This window comes from Ceratotherium simum, chromosome 2, assembly GCF_057802395.1.
Source record: "Ceratotherium simum simum isolate JZ-2026a chromosome 2, ASM5780239v1, whole genome shotgun sequence".
Lineage (NCBI taxonomy): Eukaryota > Metazoa > Chordata > Mammalia > Perissodactyla > Rhinocerotidae > Ceratotherium > Ceratotherium simum.
Genome location: NC_141901.1, coordinates 70847145 through 70865025, shown reverse-complemented (window position 1 = coordinate 70865025; position 17881 = coordinate 70847145). Strand labels below are relative to the sequence as shown.

Here is a 17881-nt window from a genome sequence, read left to right as displayed (position 1 = left end):
TTCTAATTTCTTTTTCTTTTTTTCTTTTTTTTTCCCTAAAGAAAACCTAGTGTATACAGTTCCCAGTATCTTTTAAGGATATGAAAAATGTTATATTGGACCAATGTTTTTGAATTCGATGGTGGTACCGGTAGACCATTTCTGAGGGACGAGGGTCTGTAATTTCCTTTTGTGACATCAAGATCTAACCATTAATGGATATTTGGTATACACCCAAATTTAACTACTCAATATAAAAACGAATACTTTTTACTCTCTAATTACTTCATTTGAGCTTACTGGGTACTCCTTTTTTTTAAGAAGTAGATTTATCCAGCAATAACAAGTCCATGTTTTCTGTATAAATTATTCATCTTATAGATTTCTAGAGTCATTTTTGTAAGCTTTTATCTCTCCAGAGTACAGTTCTTAGGATTTTCCTATCTTTAAATGAGATACACCAAATAATTTTAATTGCCCAATTGATTTCCTTTTTAGCTCCCTTTTGAGTTTATTAAGATATGGTGGGTCTGTGAAATTTTTTATTTATAGTTATATGATAATTGCATATGAGAGTAAGGTATTTCTATATTGACCATGAATTACTTTAAAAAAAAGACAAAATATATTTCTAATATTTTTACAGAGAACTTGAGTTTTTTGTACCCCCAAATCTAAGGTTAATGAACTGTAAATTTATTTTCTAATTGATAGTAAAATTAGACTAAAAGCTGAAACATTTGACATTTCAGTTATATATATTTATCTTCATGTTTTCTTGAAGACATTAAAATAGAAACTGGAAAAATAATTTGCATCACTTAAAAATTTAGCTGGTGAGAATTATCATAAAAGATAAATTCATATACTTAACATATTTTGCTTCTTTTCCTATATATAATTTTGTTTTAATAACATTTTAAGAAGACCATGAATATCTTTTTAAAATTTAAACCTTTTTATCTCCTTACCAGGAATTTTGTCATAGCAAAATAAGTTGTGGTTTTTGTTCCCTGAAACTACTGACAGTCTAAAGAATGTTAAGCTTAATTTGGAAAGAGAACGGATAGCAAATGTCATCTTTGCTTATCATCATAACCATTAATATATATGGCCAATTCATCAGAGATAAAGGGTAGATATTTTTGTCAGCTGTATATTAAAATTCATATTTTTATGTGAAATTCTGCCTAATATCCCTCCATCTTCTCTAAAACATCATGATTTAGAAAACGGGGAAAAATAAAAATTTTAGAGGCTGCTAACCAAATACAGTGAATGTGAAGATTAATTTCGTAAAGCTCTACTGCACATTCTGGGTCATAGGGTATGTGTATTGTGTGTGTGTATACATGTGTGTGTGCATGTGTGTTTAGTTGGGATGCTAAATAGGTGCAATGCCAGTTGCAGAACACTGCTAACCCACGGAATGTGGGTTATATATACATATGCGGTATATTTCCTCTGTGAGAGCACTCTGGCTATGTCATTTCATTTTCAGAAAGAATAAATTTTAACCAATTTTCTAAAAATCGAAGTTATATTTTTAGTGTTGCTTTTTGAGCATATGGATTTCAGAATAAAAACTGAAAAATAGACGCTATATCTTCAAAGCAAAATTCGACCCACATATTTGTGTTTCTTATGAAATACGGATGGGTAACTTGAATCTGGGTGACTCGTTTATTTATTATTTTGATAATAATGTGTTTTTAATGTGTTTATACATTTAAAAAAGCAGCTGAAAACTAAAGTAGAAATGTACCCTCACCTACCCATTATATATTTACATTTAAAACAGTATTTTGAACTATAAAAATTCAAATAATGGTGTTTTGTTTAATGCATTGGGAAGAACATTCCATTTTTTAATACTTCATATAAGATTTCTTTTAAAATGGTTAATATTAGATCTTTTATATTCAAATTTTCAAATATTAGTATTTTGAGAATGAAGAGCTATATAAGTGAAATCCACTTATGTAAAAATTCTATTTTAAAGAAGAAAATACATGAAAAAGATAGAATGATTACTATGTACTTTTGAGTTTTAGTTGCACTTGGAAAATATCTGCCCATTATCATCAGTGTATTTTTTTTTTTTTTTTTGCAAGTAGTTTACTTTCCAAAAAATGTGCTTAAAATTGTTTTTCTGGCATAATTGTTTGGATTGTGAAATGTACATGATTTATTTTAATATTGTAAAATATATATATATATAGGTTATTGCATCTTCTGTATTATAGTTTCATGTGAATAATTTACCATTTCTTTCTGTTTTCCATTGAACTATTCAGTGGTCGGTGAAGATGGTAAGCCTTATGTGCTGATCTATATGTGTGCCAACATTAAGTAATCTCAAAACATTGTTTTGTTTAAGTCAAAACAAGTGGTAAGGTACATCCCTACATTTTCACCTTGTCTTTTCTTTTTATAACTTAATCCGTAGACCAGCATATGCCAGTATCTCTTGATGTCATAAAACTAGAAAATAATGTGGTTAACCTGTAATCAACCCATTAAGTTCTTAAATGTTATTGAGTAGGGTCCTATCATGTCACAGAGAATAAAATTATAGTTAAACATTACTTTTAAGTTACATAGTAGAACAAAAGTTCATGTTTTTACAGAAGGAAAATTAAACAAAAATGATTTTTCATGATTTTTCTTAATGCCCTTAAGAAAATTGTATAGGGTTGGCCCCATGGCTTAGCGCTTCAGTGCGTGTGCTCTGCTGCTGGTGACCCGGGTTCGGATCCTGGGTGCACACCGATGCACTGCTTGTCAGGCCATGCTGCGATGGCGTCCCATATAAAGTGGAGGAAGATAGGCACAGATGTTAGCCCAGGGCCAGTCTTCCTCAGCAAAAAGAGGAGGATTGGCATGCATGTTAGCTCAGGGCTGATCTTCGTCACACACACAAAAAAAATCATATAAATTTGATTTGTAGTTTATCATAAGAATCATTAGATTTTCCAAAAAGCAAGAAAGAAAATTTTCCTACTAGTTTCATTATAGTTAGTGCTGCTTCTTCTGTACTATTGAATGGAAATAAAAGCACAAATAACCTAAATATTGTGTGTGTGTGTGTGTGTGTGTGTGTGTGTGTGTGATGTTCCTTTATACATTTATTTCAAACAAATTAATGAGACTACATTGTGAAGACCTAACCCCCAAATTATTGGGTGCTTGCATAGTTTCTCATTTTTGGAAAATAGACCATTGTTTTTCAAAAAGACTCTGGCAGTTTGACCTTTTGTGAATTCTCTTGTCATAGGAGAGGTTGTTAAATGCCTCAGAGGTCTTCTTTACATCCATAGGAAATAGAATGAGTTTAGTTCTCAGATTCTATAAAAGAATAGGTTATAATGTCAAAATGGGATATTAAAAATGTAAGTACATAGGTATCTACTATTAATAAATTTAAAAACAAGTTTTGATTGGGGACAGGTGGAAATCTGGCAGATTTACTTATATGTAGTTGTGAGTTTATTATAATACTATCAAATAAACCACAGCGAAATATATTTCTTTACTAACGAAATAGTTTTTCAAAATTTTAAGAAATATTTAAAAAAATCTAAATTAGAAAGTTTTATCTTTGGCACATATATGATAGTTTTCAAAACCTGTACCCCAAATTAGATTAAAATTGACAACTTATATTGGTAATTAACCACTAAATTTAAAGGCACCTTGTATAGGAAATCTTGCCATTCATTTATTTAGTTCAGATTTGGTTGATTAACAGATTCTTATTTTTGGCTACCAGTAGATTAAAAACCAAAGGCAACTTAGACAAGATGCCCTACTTTTTTTAGGCAGGCTTATTGAATGTTCATAATGTGCAGGCCACTTGGGAAAAATTCTAGAGATTCTATTATTAATTAAATGTTACATTTGATCATGGCTCATCCTAAAAGTGAGTTTTCTCTTTTTTAAAAGTAAGGGAAGCATTCTCATAGATGGTGAAATAAAGCCATTTAGCATGTGTTACAGGCATAAGTTGCCCAAAGAGCAAGGATGTATTTATTTTGGGAACTCATTTCAGCAACACTTTAAAAATTGAACTTGCATATTCTTAAAATCACCATTTTAAAAAGAAAAATGAAGAATGATAGGTGTCATCAATTTTTGGATTATATAAAAACTTATGTGTAAATATGGGTTTATATTAAATGGAATCAATAGTTGCTAATATTGGCTCTGTCGTGTAATCTCTAATAAGAGAACTAAAGTGACATTGACGTGATTAACATTTAAAAGGAGAAAGTCATCATTTGAATCAGAAATTTACATCTAAATACTAGCACTTTTTCTTAAATAATAAAGCTTCTTGACTATCAAAGCGTTAAAAATTTTTCAGACATCAAGCATTCTTCCTAAAGAAGGATTATATCTTTCTTTGGATTATATATTTCTTTCAGGAACAACTGAGGTGAGATATTTGCTTGTACAAAAGGATAATTGAAAATAGACTCCTTATTGGAATATAATTTCTACTTATATTTCACTCAGTGGATAGTTCTGTCTTTTTTAATGATTAGGTATGTTTTGGTTCTAAAGAATGGTTTAATAAATGTAATCATTTAAATACTATATGCAATATTAAAATATATTTCATTAATTAGATTGTCTTTATGAGGTAAGTTGCTTACTTAACTCAATTATATAAACTTTTCATATTTTCAGTCTGAACGTTTGTAATATTCTTACTATCATGGCAGTGGGTTTGATTTGGGAATGTGGTGGTATACAATAATTTGTCTAGATGAGAAATGTTACGTGTTTCCATTTTGTTGTTGTTGCTGTAAGAAGGTTCACTTGTATTTTTTTAACTCTGCCAAGACATGAAAATAATGTGATACTGGTCATTACTAATTATCTGTATCTGGTGATATTTTTACCTATTCTATTTCATGATTTTATAAACTGACTGGAATTTGATCTCTTTCTATAATACAGTTGTTTTAACTAACACATGCACATATCTATGTAGACATCTTTTTCTTAAAAGGGATTGTTTAGGGCTAATTTGAAATTAAACTTAAAATTGATATATATTTTTGTTTTGTAGTGGGTATATTTGAAAAAATAAAATTTCCTGAAAATGTCTTTTATAATGATTTAGATTCTCTTTTCAGGGCCCAGCACTAGAAGATTTCAGTCACCTGCCACCAGAACAAAGACGTAAAAAACTACAGCAGCGCATCGATGAACTTAACAGAGAACTTCAAAAAGAATCAGACCAAAAGTATTTTTCCATTAAGTTCTCTCTACCATTATTATTCCTTTCAAGGTCTACTTTGAATGATGTGTTTAAATGTAATGTATAAAAGGTTTAAAAATCATACATCCTAATTGAAATATCTTTTGAGGGAAAAATACAATCCTAAATTGTGGAAAATTTTATGGTTTTTTATGGTAACCATAAAAAAATTTATGGTTACCGTGTCACAGGTAAAATTGAAATGTTAGAGAGTTTCTTAGGTTGGATACTAATATATATATTTACACCTTCCATAAATTTTCAGAATATCTTGATTCATTATCAAAAGTAGTTTTACCAACACTAACTACCTCGTATACTTTGATAAATTTTCATTTTACTTTGGTATATAAATTGAGTTCAATAGAAACCTGAGGCTATGATAATTTTTTGCAGCAAAATATGTTGGCAAACAGTGCTTGACTACTTATAGCTTCCGGATTCATTCACTCAATGCTTTAATTTTTTTTTCAATTTTATAAAAAGTTTCCTTTAGTTCAGTTTTGGTTAATGAATATAGAGAGTTATGATAAATAAAGGGTTATTACAATGGATTGGTGACTTACTATCTGCTTTTACACTGAACATAAAATTGGAGCCTAAACTCGAGCATGAGTGAAGTTTTGATGTGAAGAATTGTACATAAGGTGTGATGGGGTGCTTAATCATACATGAAATATTGTATTACAGTTGATTCTCATTATTTGTGGCAGTTGTGCTCTATGTAATAGTCACTGTGAACACTGAATTAATGAATAACTGAAACGAGAAATACAGGGTTAGGCTCCAGTTAGCCTCTGGTCACATTTTTATCAACTGATCAATACATAACCTTGTTTTATGTGTGTTTCTGTCTGAGGACACATTATTTAATATATATTGTTGATTCACTAACTTTGAGCTCAAGGCCAACAGCACTGTAACTCATGTCTGAACAAAGCTTTTCTAACATATGTGTTTTCTCCATAAGGCACCTCAAAGCTTTCTTGTACTTAGGAACTAGATAGCACTTCAGCATTATGTTTAGAGGCTATTTTAAAGAGAAAAATCACCAACAAAGAGCAGGTGCTTCAAGTGTTCCTTTTGGGGTTACAGATAAATTTTAGGGAATAGACAATTCACAAATACAGAATCTGCAAATAATGAGGATCTGTATTAGTATAAAAAGTTTTTTTAATTGAGATATAATTGACATATTAGTTTTAGGTGTACAACATAATGACTCGATATTTGTATATGTTATGAAATGATCACCACAATAAGTCTAGTTAACGTGTCACCATACGTAGTTACAAAAAAATTTTATTTTCTTGTGATGAGGACTTTTAAGATTTATTGTTGTAGCAACTTTCAAATACAGTCACGCGCTGCATAATAACGTTTCAGTCAACAGCAGACTGTGTATATGACGGTGGTCCCGTAAGATTAGTACTATATAGCCTAGGTGTATAGTAGGCTATACCATCTAGGTTTGCGTAAGTACTCTATGATGTTTGCACAATGACGAAATCGCCTAATGACGCATTTCTCTGAAGAACATATGCCCGTTGTTAAGCGACGCATGACTGTATTCATTGACTATAGTTAATAACTATAGTCACCTTGCTGTACATTACATTCCCATGAAATAATTTTTAAATGTTAAAGTATTTCTTATTAGAGCTACATGTAAATAGTCTCTGGAAAATTATAACATTTAATGTAATATTTAGGGCTTATCATATGTAATAGACTGTCAGGACTATAGAAGGTATAAAAATAAATAAAACATAGTCCCTGATCCTAAGAGGTTCACATTCTAGTTGGAGAGGATAAGACCCAAATGATTTAATTTCTATACAATCTGGATTACCCTAGCTGCTAATAGAGATATAAATAAAGTTCTAGGGGAACCTGGAGAAAAAAATAATGAATTCTTACTGGGATAATTAAGAAAAACTGGAGAGATGTTGGGGGGAGGAGGAAGGGTGGTGATATAGGAAACTAATGTTTATTGAGGGATTATTATCTACTAGGTACTGAGCTAGGCATTTTACATGGAGTATATGTCATTGAATTCCTCAAAATAGCCCTCTGAGGTTATTGTTCCTGTTATATAGATGAAGAAACTGAGTATCAAATAAATACATGATTTGTCTAAGATTAGATAGCTGATCAGTGTCGGAGTTGACATCCAAACACTAGCCGGTTTGTCTCCAGACCATTGAAATTAGACCCTGATAGAAGAATAGGGTTTGTTGGTTAGACAAGAAGTTAGACAATAAGGGGAGAGTAGGAGCATTCAGGGAAGAGGGAAAATTAAGAATAAAGGCACAGAAATGTGAATGTTCTTGCCATGGCCTGGAATTGGCTGTAGGCCAGGGATACTTGATTAGAAATTGTGTGAAGTGTAGTAGCAGAAGATGATGATGAAAAGGTATATGATGAATTATGCAAAGTCTTGAATGCTTTTTTGTGGAATTCTGTAGGTATTGGAGAGTCACCAAAAGTTCTTGAAAGAGGAAGGGTGATATTATCACCTCTGTATTCTACAGAAAGAGAATTGAAAGCTGTATGAAGAGTAGATAGTACAGTAAAGACGTTGGCAGCAGGGAGACCCATTAGGGAACTTTATAATAATCCAGAATGAGAGATGCTGAGGGTCTGAATTAAGACATGCTTTGGGATAGAAAAGAGGAGTAGATACAAGAGTCATTTCAAAGGCAAAGTAGGTCAGACTTTTCGCCTGATTGGATGTCCAAGAAGAGAAAAGTGGAGACATTAAAAAAAAAACAACAGGCTTGTAGCTCAGGAGAATAGATAAAGACTTAATTGAAACAGTAATAAAAAATAAATTTGGGGCAAAGATAACGAATGGTCTTGTTTGTGTTGATTTTTGAAATATGTGAAAAATTCATATGGAAGTAGTATCCAGTTGGGTTTGGAAATTAAATCTAGAATTTAGGAGAGAAAGAGCAGGGGAGATACGTATTTGAGAATCATCTGAAGATAGGTCATATTAAAACAGTAAGTCAGTTATCTGGAAAAACAAAACAATAAGAGATCATCCACAGAAAGGAGGAGTGTAGGATGAGATGAGAAGAAACCTTTGTCATTTTATGTAACACAGATTTAAAGGATGAACAGAGGAAGAGAAGGAGCCAGTGAGGGAGATTATGATACACTAGAGGTGAGGAGAAAGGAAAAGAAAATGCAACCTCCAGGAGATCAAGAAGGAAAAGAGTATTAGGAGTGTTAGTCAATAATGTCAGATGTTAGAGAGAGTCAAGGAGAGCTGATTGAGGCATAACCTTTTGTGATGTGATTAGAAAGGTGAAGAGGAGATGAATAACTGAATTTAGAGGGAGAGGGGCATGTTAAAGATGGCATTCCTATTTCCAGCATAGAAGAGTGGGAGGACGATGATGCTATGAACTAAGATGAGAAACACCGGTGGAATAATGTGTCTGAATGAGAATAATGAGTTTGATTTGGGACATGATGAGTTTAAGAATACTGAGGAATATTATTCTAGCCTTTGATTAAACCTTTGTATGTATAGGGCTATATATATAGCCCTATTATATATAGATTATATATAGATATAGTATATATACATACTATATATATATATAGATTATTATATATAATCTCCTCATTTAGGAAGCAAGAAATGAGAAATGAAATCTATTTTTTTTTTGATGTTCTGTATGTTTTAAAACTGTCTCCATAAATTACTATGTACATTATCAGCTTTATGCAGATTATCTTTAGTCAGGTAATGTTTGACTAAAAGAGATATGACTGGTTTAAGATTAGGCTGCATGTGAATCCCCAAAATCAAGTGAAACTCTTTTTATCTAGGAACATATGAAGTGAATATTTAATGCTGTGGCTTCCTTTTCGTTTTCAGAGAAGCACTCAACAAAATGAAAGATGTGTATGAGAAAAATCCACAAATGGGGGATCCAGGGAGTTTGCAGCCTAAATTAGCGGAGACCATGAATAACATTGACCGCCTGCGAATGGAAATCCACAAGAATGAGGTAGATTTGTTATTTAGCAGTTGTCTAAGATAAATTCATTTTTATAAACTTCATTATGATAGGTTGGTTTTTGCTAGAATTATCTTCAAATATTTAATTTTAGGGTTTATAATCTAAAAGTAAGGTATCATTATGGTATATAATCTTTAGAATTAGTCCCTCATTGAAGTTTTTTTTTTTAATTAAAAACTTTATATAAAACTAAACTTTCACTATTATACTATTTATACTATTTTTTTGTTAGCTGTAAAGTTGATCATTGACCAAATTGGAATAAAGGTTTCCCTTCTGTGAGAATTACATAATCATAAAAACTCAAAGCACATTTTAAATGTAGAATATCTTATGAGCTTTTAAAAAATATTTTGAGCTCAGTTTTATTTATTTTTTTCCTAAGGCTTGGCTCTCTGAAGTTGAAGGCAAGACAGGTGGGAGAGGAGACAGAAGACATAGCAGTGACATAAATCATCTTGTAACACAGGGACGAGAAAGGTCATTTTTTGCATTTTATTTGTATTTCCTTTTTTCCCCCAAACTTTTCTCACCCTTTTATCCTAAACTTCATATAGTTCTTTTTCTTCCTCCCTTATTTAACAAGTTTGGCTTTTAATAACATCAGTCTTTGAAACCTAAATAATTTTCTGTTTCTTTACAATAGCTGCAGATGAAGTATGAAATTTCGTATTGCTGCTCAGTTCTAGTTTGTTATGCATTCAAAAACAAAGGTAGGAACATAGAAAACTCTTGGAGCTGTAGCGTGGATTCTTGGAGCTATAGCGTGGAGGCATAGGCTCCTCAGGCCTGGGAAGATTCCCTTATGGTGTAGATGGAGTTGGGTAGCTTGTGCCAAAGAAAAATTTAACTGTCAAATTGCTCAGAGTTTCGTGAGGGGAAAAAAAGCGTATTGTTAGTTTGGACCAGAGTTTCCAAAAGGCATTTTGCTAAGTTTCTGTGTTTTCATACCATTTGTGACATTTCCCCCCCTGTGTAATATGTCTTTTTTTTTTTTTTTTTCCAATAATCCAACAAATTAGGATTCACTTTAGAGAAGAATTTGAGAAATCTAGTATCAAATCTTGGTATACTACTTCATTACAGTGTAATTTGAGCAAGTTCATTTTTAATACTCCCTGAGTCTTGGCTTCCTAGAATATAAAATAGGGATTAAAATACCCATCATACAGGGTTATTACTAATAAATGAAATAATGCACATAAAGCACCTAGTAGTAAAATACTTGGTAATAGTATGTGCTTGACAAATGTTTATTTCTCCTTCTCCTCTTCTGTTCCTCTCCATTATCACCTTTTGAAAGAGTACGTATCTTCAGTATATCAAGAGATATCCACAAATATACTGTTTTTTTAATTAGGTGAAACCTAGATTAAAATAATCTAATCTCTCTGGTTTGTGTTATTTAAGAACATGGCTTCCAGGCATACTTAAAGTACTGCTAAATCTAATCATGTAGATTTTCCCATTATTAAAATCTTATCCAGTCATTTGATCCTTTAACAAAATTATTAACATTTTCTCTCTTTGATTAAAAAAATTTTAGGAAAAAAATGCCTTTGGATTACCTGTTTTGGATTTTCTAAGTTACTAACTTCCCTGTTAACATGATTAATTGGCAATTAACTTTCCTAGAAGTCTTTTGATTTTCAGTAACAGAATGAATACTCTACCCTTACTGACTTACACTAAAAAGAGATTTTATTGGCTGACTTCAGGGAAAGCTTGATCTAGGAGCTCAGATGATATCCTCAGGAGTCAGTTTCCACCTCACAGTTCTCCCTTCCACTGTGTCGGCTTCATTTTAAGGCTCCATATGCTGATCTTCCAAAGCTCTAGACTCATACTTCTCCAGGTTTAAGTCCAGTGGAAAAGGAAGGGAGCTTCTCTTTCAACAGTCCTGAGCAGAAGTCTCTGTGCATCTCTTATATCTGATTAGGTTACAGGCCTATTCATGAACTATTATTCACTGGCCGTAAAAATGCTGTGCTAAGATGAGCCCTCTGGAGCCAGGACAGAACAGCTCCACCTGAAGCCTGTGAACTGAACATGGGTCTGGGTGGGTTCCCTAAGGAATTTAGAATTCTCTTGCCAAAAGAGGGGGTGATGAGTCCCAGATAAGGATAGACAAATGTCCACTATGTTTTTCAGTTTTATCTCTGGACCCAGTGATACACTGAGACATATTTACTGAATACATGCTTTGTGCCTAGAACATTGTAATCTTTTAATTTTTTAATTTCAGGAAATTCAACAAAGAAGCATTTTATATTAGAAGGAATTTATATATATAGTCAATGTTTAAGAAAAGAAAGACTTAATTTGGAACTTGGCATTGGTATTTGATTCTCTGAGTTGATCTTAAGGAGATCAACTTGTAGATAACGTAAAAAGTTCCCATGTTTGTGATACTTGATCAGAGATAATTATGTTTTATAGTCCTGAGGGAAGTTACACTGATGATGCAAACCAAGAAGTCAGAGGGCCACCACAACAGCATGGTCACCACAATGAGTTTGATGATGAATTTGAAGATGATGATCCCTTGCCTGCTATTGGACACTGCAAAGCTATCTACCCTTTTGATGGTATGATTGTTTTAATATATTGTTTTTGGTAAAATTGGTTCCTTAAAGTCTGCATATGTTGAGTCATCGTGCACTTTAGTGTCCTCAACTAAATAATACATTGTCAGAAAATCATAATCCCAGGTCATTAATACGAGTATTTTTAACTGTATTACAAATATAGAGATTTCCTTCCGTATATTAACTTGAAAGAAAATGGCCTATGTTATTAGCATCATAATACAGATTATTATTTAATTATAAATTCTGACATTGGTCAGAATTTCCCCCAGAGATCTTACTAATGCCACATGTACTCATCATAGTTGAAGCAGCTTGAGCATGTAGCCCAACCCAGGAAGTGGAAGGCTGGTAGATGTCACTTCATGCTTTTCCTTCTAACTTACTGACACAGAGAAGGGTACAAGGCAAATGGCATAGCTGAATGCCACCACCATATCCTGACTCTGTAGGCCACATTTTCAGGTGAGGGAAAGAGAGAATGTGGTAGCTCCTCACTATGCCATCCTTTCCCCTGTGATAGTTGGAGAACAAACCTTGTGAGGGGAGGAAGGCATTGTGGCCCTCTCCTGCGGATTCTTAGTTATCCTTCCCTCTATTGGACTGTCAAAAATCCTTTTCCTCAACTCACAGAGGAGCACAGTAACACCTTTACAAATGAGTTTTTGTATAAAATGGTGTATGATTTAAGGTGCTTCCCCACCCATCCATTGTTTTGGTTTTAAAATTGAGTAAAGCCTTTAGTTACTCCTCATTCTGAGAAAATATTAAATAAGATCTTGCTATAATGTAATCTAGAAATGTTGTTGCTAATGAGAATCAGTGGGCTCACAGTTCTAGGTACATTGAAGTCCAGTAGGGTTTCATGTTTTTTTGTGTGTTGTATTTGTAACTTTTATTTGAAGTGGTCACTGTGCTTAAATTGTGCTTGTGCTATGAAAACTCTCATCTAGGACATAATGAAGGTACTCTGGCAATGAAAGAAGGTGAAGTTCTATACATTATTGAAGAGGACAAAGGTGATGGATGGACAAGAGCTCGGAGACAGAACGGTGAAGAAGGCTACGTTCCCACATCATACATAGATGTAACTCTAGAGAAAAACAGTAAAGGTGCAGTAACTTACATCTAAACTAACCAGGCAGCTTTGTTACATGTATGACATAGGAACAGTAACATAAAACGAAAACACATTGAACGGGTGGGAAAACATAAGGAAACTTAAAGGGCATCCAAGATTTCTTGTTCACCATGTGAGCTGAGTGTAGGCTCGATCTTAGAGATGTGACTATTACCACAAGAAACGGTTCTCGTGATGCTTTACCATTTGAGTGATGTTGATGTGAAGCTTACTTGATGCCTTTTGCTTTATGTCCTGCTTAAGTCCATGTGAAGGTTTTGTGTTTTTCTGCCTTGTAAATCATAGAATTTGATCTATTGGGCAGGAATCCATAGATAAAAAACTCCCCACCCTCCTACACTTGACTTAGAAAACAGTGACTGTAGTGAGTTAAAACTACTCTGAAATGCTATAGAAAGCTGACTCCCAAAAGAGTGGTTTGGTATAGTAGTTTGAATTTAGCTACAGTTTTCAGGAAGAAAAATAATAGTTGGCTAACTGGATAAAATAAGAATGTAACCATTTTCATTTTCCTCCCTATTCTTAACTTTGGTTTCCTAAAGGAAGAAAACAAGCACCTAGCACATAATCTATTTTAGTAGTAGGCTAATCAAGAGACCTGCAAAGTAAATCAACCTGATCTGGCTCTTATGTGAATAAAATGGCTTTCTTTTGAGACCTGAAAATATTTTCAGGCTTACTACTAATTTTCAGTAATGTATAAGCTTCCTTCCAAATTAATCTAATGCTTGTATTTTTCATCTTGAAAATATCTTTTGGGAAATATCACTTTAGTGATTATTTAGCATTTAGCAGCTATACATAGGAAAATTCTAAATAAACTAAGAGGAAATCTTAAATGGGGGGAGTACCGGCAGACTTGACTTTGAAAAAAAAACAACTTTTTTGACTAACTGGGTTGGAGGAAAATATCTGTACCACCATTTAGGGCATTTCCTTGTTTTAATGCTGAACCATCACTTATTAAGATAGATTTTTTTTTTCCAATTAATTTCAACAAGCATTTGTTGGTAACTCTGTACAGTCAAGGATTGTGCAGTGCTAGTTGTATGGGAAAGTAAAGTGAGGAAACAACGATGGGATTGGTCCTTAGTTTTGCTCGTTTTTGCTCCAGATTTTTCTGGTGTTTTCAATAACTGACTATAAAATGATTTTAGAGACATTTGGGACGGACGCTTTAAACTGAACACCCCTTTTGGTCTTACCAAAGGTCTTCAGTAATTGTTCTTTTCTTTTTCCTCCTGGACTGCAGGTTCCTGAAGAGGGTTTCTGAGGAAATGGGCAAGATGTTGAAGGAGGTTACATGCAGCTGCTTTTGGGGGGAGGGTGTTAGAGTTGTCAGGCTCAAAGAGAGAGTGAGAGAAGCAAGTTGCATGAGTGCATGCAGACATGATTATTTTTTACTAACTTCATCAGCATTTCCATACATTGTTTTTTAAAAAATCATTGTAATACCAATCCTTAAATTCCTCGTTCACAATTATTCACATGAAGGAAAAAAAGCCAACAATGGCTAACCTTTTTTCCATTTGTTTTACTGATGATGTCCAAATCAGAAAGAATGCAGAGCTGTCATGAAATTTGTCTTGTGTATGGCTGTCCCAACAGGACTGTCTCTATCCCAGCTCTGTTTTAATTGGCTTTTAGACCCATTGTCTGTTAGAATCCTTGCCATTTGTTTGTGTCTGCCTGCGCCACCTCTGTGCTTGCTTAACATCCTGTTGCATGTCTAGAGTGATCGGGCTAGATTTTTCAGGCATGTCTTTATAATCCCTTGTTCTTGTCGAAGCCTTTGTTTGTTTTACATTTGTAGTGCAGATCACTTTGTCAAACATCTCCAGCACTAATGTTTCCATCCTAGTATTTGTGTATGCTGCTATAACTTCCCCACTGCAAAACATTCCAGTTTTGACATTATGAAGTAGTTCGTGAACCTGAAGTATTGGTGATAAGAAAAAGAAAACATCTCTGCTCTAGCCTACAGCCCAGTTGAAAGAACTCTTTGAAACGTGATATATCGTCAGCACCTCAGTCTGGGAAGAATCTATAGTCAGCACTGAAATCCTGGCATAATAAACACAGAAGATACTCACCACCTCGAGACAAAGGACTATTGTCAGAAGTCAGCTGCTTCCATTCAAATGCTGCCTTAAACTAGAGTGCCTAAATCTGTTGATTGCCAACACTACCACTACAGTATCCCACAAAGGGCTTTGTGTGTCAGCTCAGTGCGACCTCCTTTAACTCGGCAGCACTGCTGCAGCTGCTGACGTAGCCTCGGAAGGTGGCTTTTAGAGCTCTACCATGTTTGATGGTGCATCTTCAAATTTTTGCATCAAACTAAAGACATGTCCAAGTCCATTTTACTTTACTCAGTGTTTTTATGAGCAGTTTTATGGATCTCTCTCCCCATTGTCTTTTAATTTGGGATTACCGTGTTCTCATTTGATTATTATAATGATAGTCTGTTTCCAAGTGATGCTTTTGTTTGAACCAGATACAATTTAGTGAAACTTTGTAATGATCTATGTGCACTTTCACTTGTAAAATGGAAATTTCTGTATGTTTATACTTGTAAATATAATTGTCGTTAGTGCCCCTGTTGCTCCTGTTGTCCTGCCTCACATTTGTGGTTCTGTTAATGACTGGTATCTTACCTAATTTCTTAGTGGTGTTTAATAGGGGGGTGGGTGAGGGTGGGGGGGATATTTGTACCACGGAAGCTTCATTAATTTGGTTCTTTACTGTTTTGAAGGAAGAAAGAACGTGAAATGGTCTGTGTATTATTGGATTTTAAGCAATATTCTAGAAGCTGTGTGACTGCTTTAATAATATTTTCCCAGTGTTATTTGAATTGTACTACCAGTTATACTAAAGCTGAATGACAATTGTGTGAAAGTTAATGCCTTCATAAGATCAAGTACGCCCCTGTTACACAGCTGACATATAGTGTGTTACCTTTGAGGCTAGTAAAATATAAAGTTTAGATTTTGAATCTCATTACAGGGTTATTTATATAATGTGACATTATTCAATACTGACAGACTACATAAAGTAGTTTTAAAATCTAGTGCTATTTTTATTTTAAAGGTTAGCAATGAGGAGGAAATGTGATCTGACTATGTTTGTCTTCTGTACAAAGCCTGAAGTGCTTGTGTTTTTTTGGCTCATAGCCACAGAGGGCAAAGTTTAAGGCTTTCTTGTAAGGACTAACTGTTCTTTTCAAGCTACTGTTTGTTTTTCTAAAAGCAGGATTTGCTTCCGTAGGAGGCAGTTCCTTCGTGTGAAATAGTGCAACCTGTATATGGTTATTACAATAGGAAAGACATTTGAACTTGCACAGTTTAAATCATTCTTAAATCATTCTTAAATTTTGAACATGTGAATTGTCCAAAAGAAATCTTTAATTTTTCAGTAATTCTTACTCTTTTTGTGCACATGTTGATTTCTTAATGGTAAATGCTTTGTTTAAGATAGTGTTCTCTGTTGAGAATATTTTCATGAAATAAAAAAATCTTTTCATGGTCAGTTAAGGTGTATAGTGTGTTATCTCTTATTGCTATGTACACTCAAGAGATTTAATGATTTTGTTCTTGCATGTGCTAACTTGCAGATAATACAAAGTAGATGACAGGTTCCATGAGTGGAACCATCTGTGTTGGCACCTATTTTGCAAAGCAATTTTGGAAACTTTATTCTAGTTTTAGTTTCTCTCAAGCTTTCCTAAAGGGGGAAAAATGTTAACTATTTCTTTAGAGTGAATTTAAGTTGAGTGTAATAATTCAGATTATTACAGTAGCTGTGTTGCACATACTTTCCTTTTACATCATCTTATCCTCTGCACCCATAAGAACTGTCCCTATACCACATAGCTTGGTCCAGCCACATACTGGTCAGCATTTCCTGTGCTTCTGCTTGAATTCCTGATCAGTCAGAGAGAGCACCCTTGTCTTCCTGGCATTTCAAAGCATGGGAAGAGAATTGTACCATAATTAGTGTCACATCTGTCATTTTAGGAAGTTTTAATTTTAGAAGATTCAGCTTTTTAAAAAATATGAAACTATGATGAGTAACTTCTAGAAACCCAAAAAAGGGTTGATCCTGAACAATGAGGGGTTGCAATTGTTGAGATGAAAATCTAGAGATCCACGCCAAGCTTGGAAGTAGGGACACACACAAAACAAAACAGCAGGAAAACAGTGTCAACAAAAAATCTCAAAACAATGAAAAGGACTTTTACTATCTAGAATACAATCAGGGAAGTCAAATCCTACTTGCTAGGGAAAGATAACATCCTTGTAACAATATTAACAAAAGGAAAAGGATCTCCAGACTTGCTGAAAAGGATGGATTTTCTTGGTGAAGAAGGTATTAGTTTAGGTGAAAAAATGCTAAAGAAACACCAAACCTATTTCAGTGAGCTCATATACCTAGGATCATATATATTCCTGAGTAGTCACTGTTAGTAATCTAAGAAACTAGAGAAATTACAAGAGGTGCCAAAAGTTTGGGGGGTGGGAAAATATAAATTTTGAAGAGTTATTTCTGGAAAGTTTGACAATTCTTTACTTGATAATTTTGTCAGCATTTAGGAGAACATGTAATGGGCAACTGATCTGGGTCCTAAGAATAAGCCACATCAAATTAGCCTCATTCCTTTCTTTTGATACAAATGGGGAATTCTACAGACATAATTGTGTTGATTTCAGTACAATTTCTATATTGGACAAGATGTGCTCATTTTTGTACAATGGTGATAGCAATCTTGTAGAGAATGGGAGCTTGCAAGAAGCTGATTTGTTAAACCCAGAAGGTCAACCCCAAGGAGAACTTATTCTGGAAAAATATGTTATGAACCATAATAAAC

The 17881-nt window shown here is 33.7% G+C and overlaps 1 protein-coding gene across 3 annotated transcripts in view; it reads left to right on the top strand.

The window, feature by feature from the left end:
- Positions 1–16542, top strand: part of FNBP1L (formin binding protein 1 like) — a 107644-nt gene extending 91102 nt beyond the window's left edge. The window contains exons 11-16 of one of the 3 annotated variants that reach the window (XM_014780140.2): positions 2277–2291; positions 5124–5233; positions 9141–9273; positions 9671–9765; positions 11725–11873; positions 12827–16542. In XM_014780140.2, coding sequence (XP_014635626.1) covers positions 2277–2291; positions 5124–5233; positions 9141–9273; positions 9671–9765; positions 11725–11873; positions 12827–13005 — 681 coding nt within the window. In that variant the 3' untranslated portion in view covers positions 13006–16542. The remainder of the gene's footprint in view (positions 1–2276; positions 2292–5123; positions 5234–9140; positions 9274–9670; positions 9766–11724; positions 11874–12826) is intronic. The other 2 variants (XM_004420828.3, XM_004420826.3) reach the window with 2 other exon arrangements.
- Positions 16543–17881: the final 1339 nt, after the last annotated feature.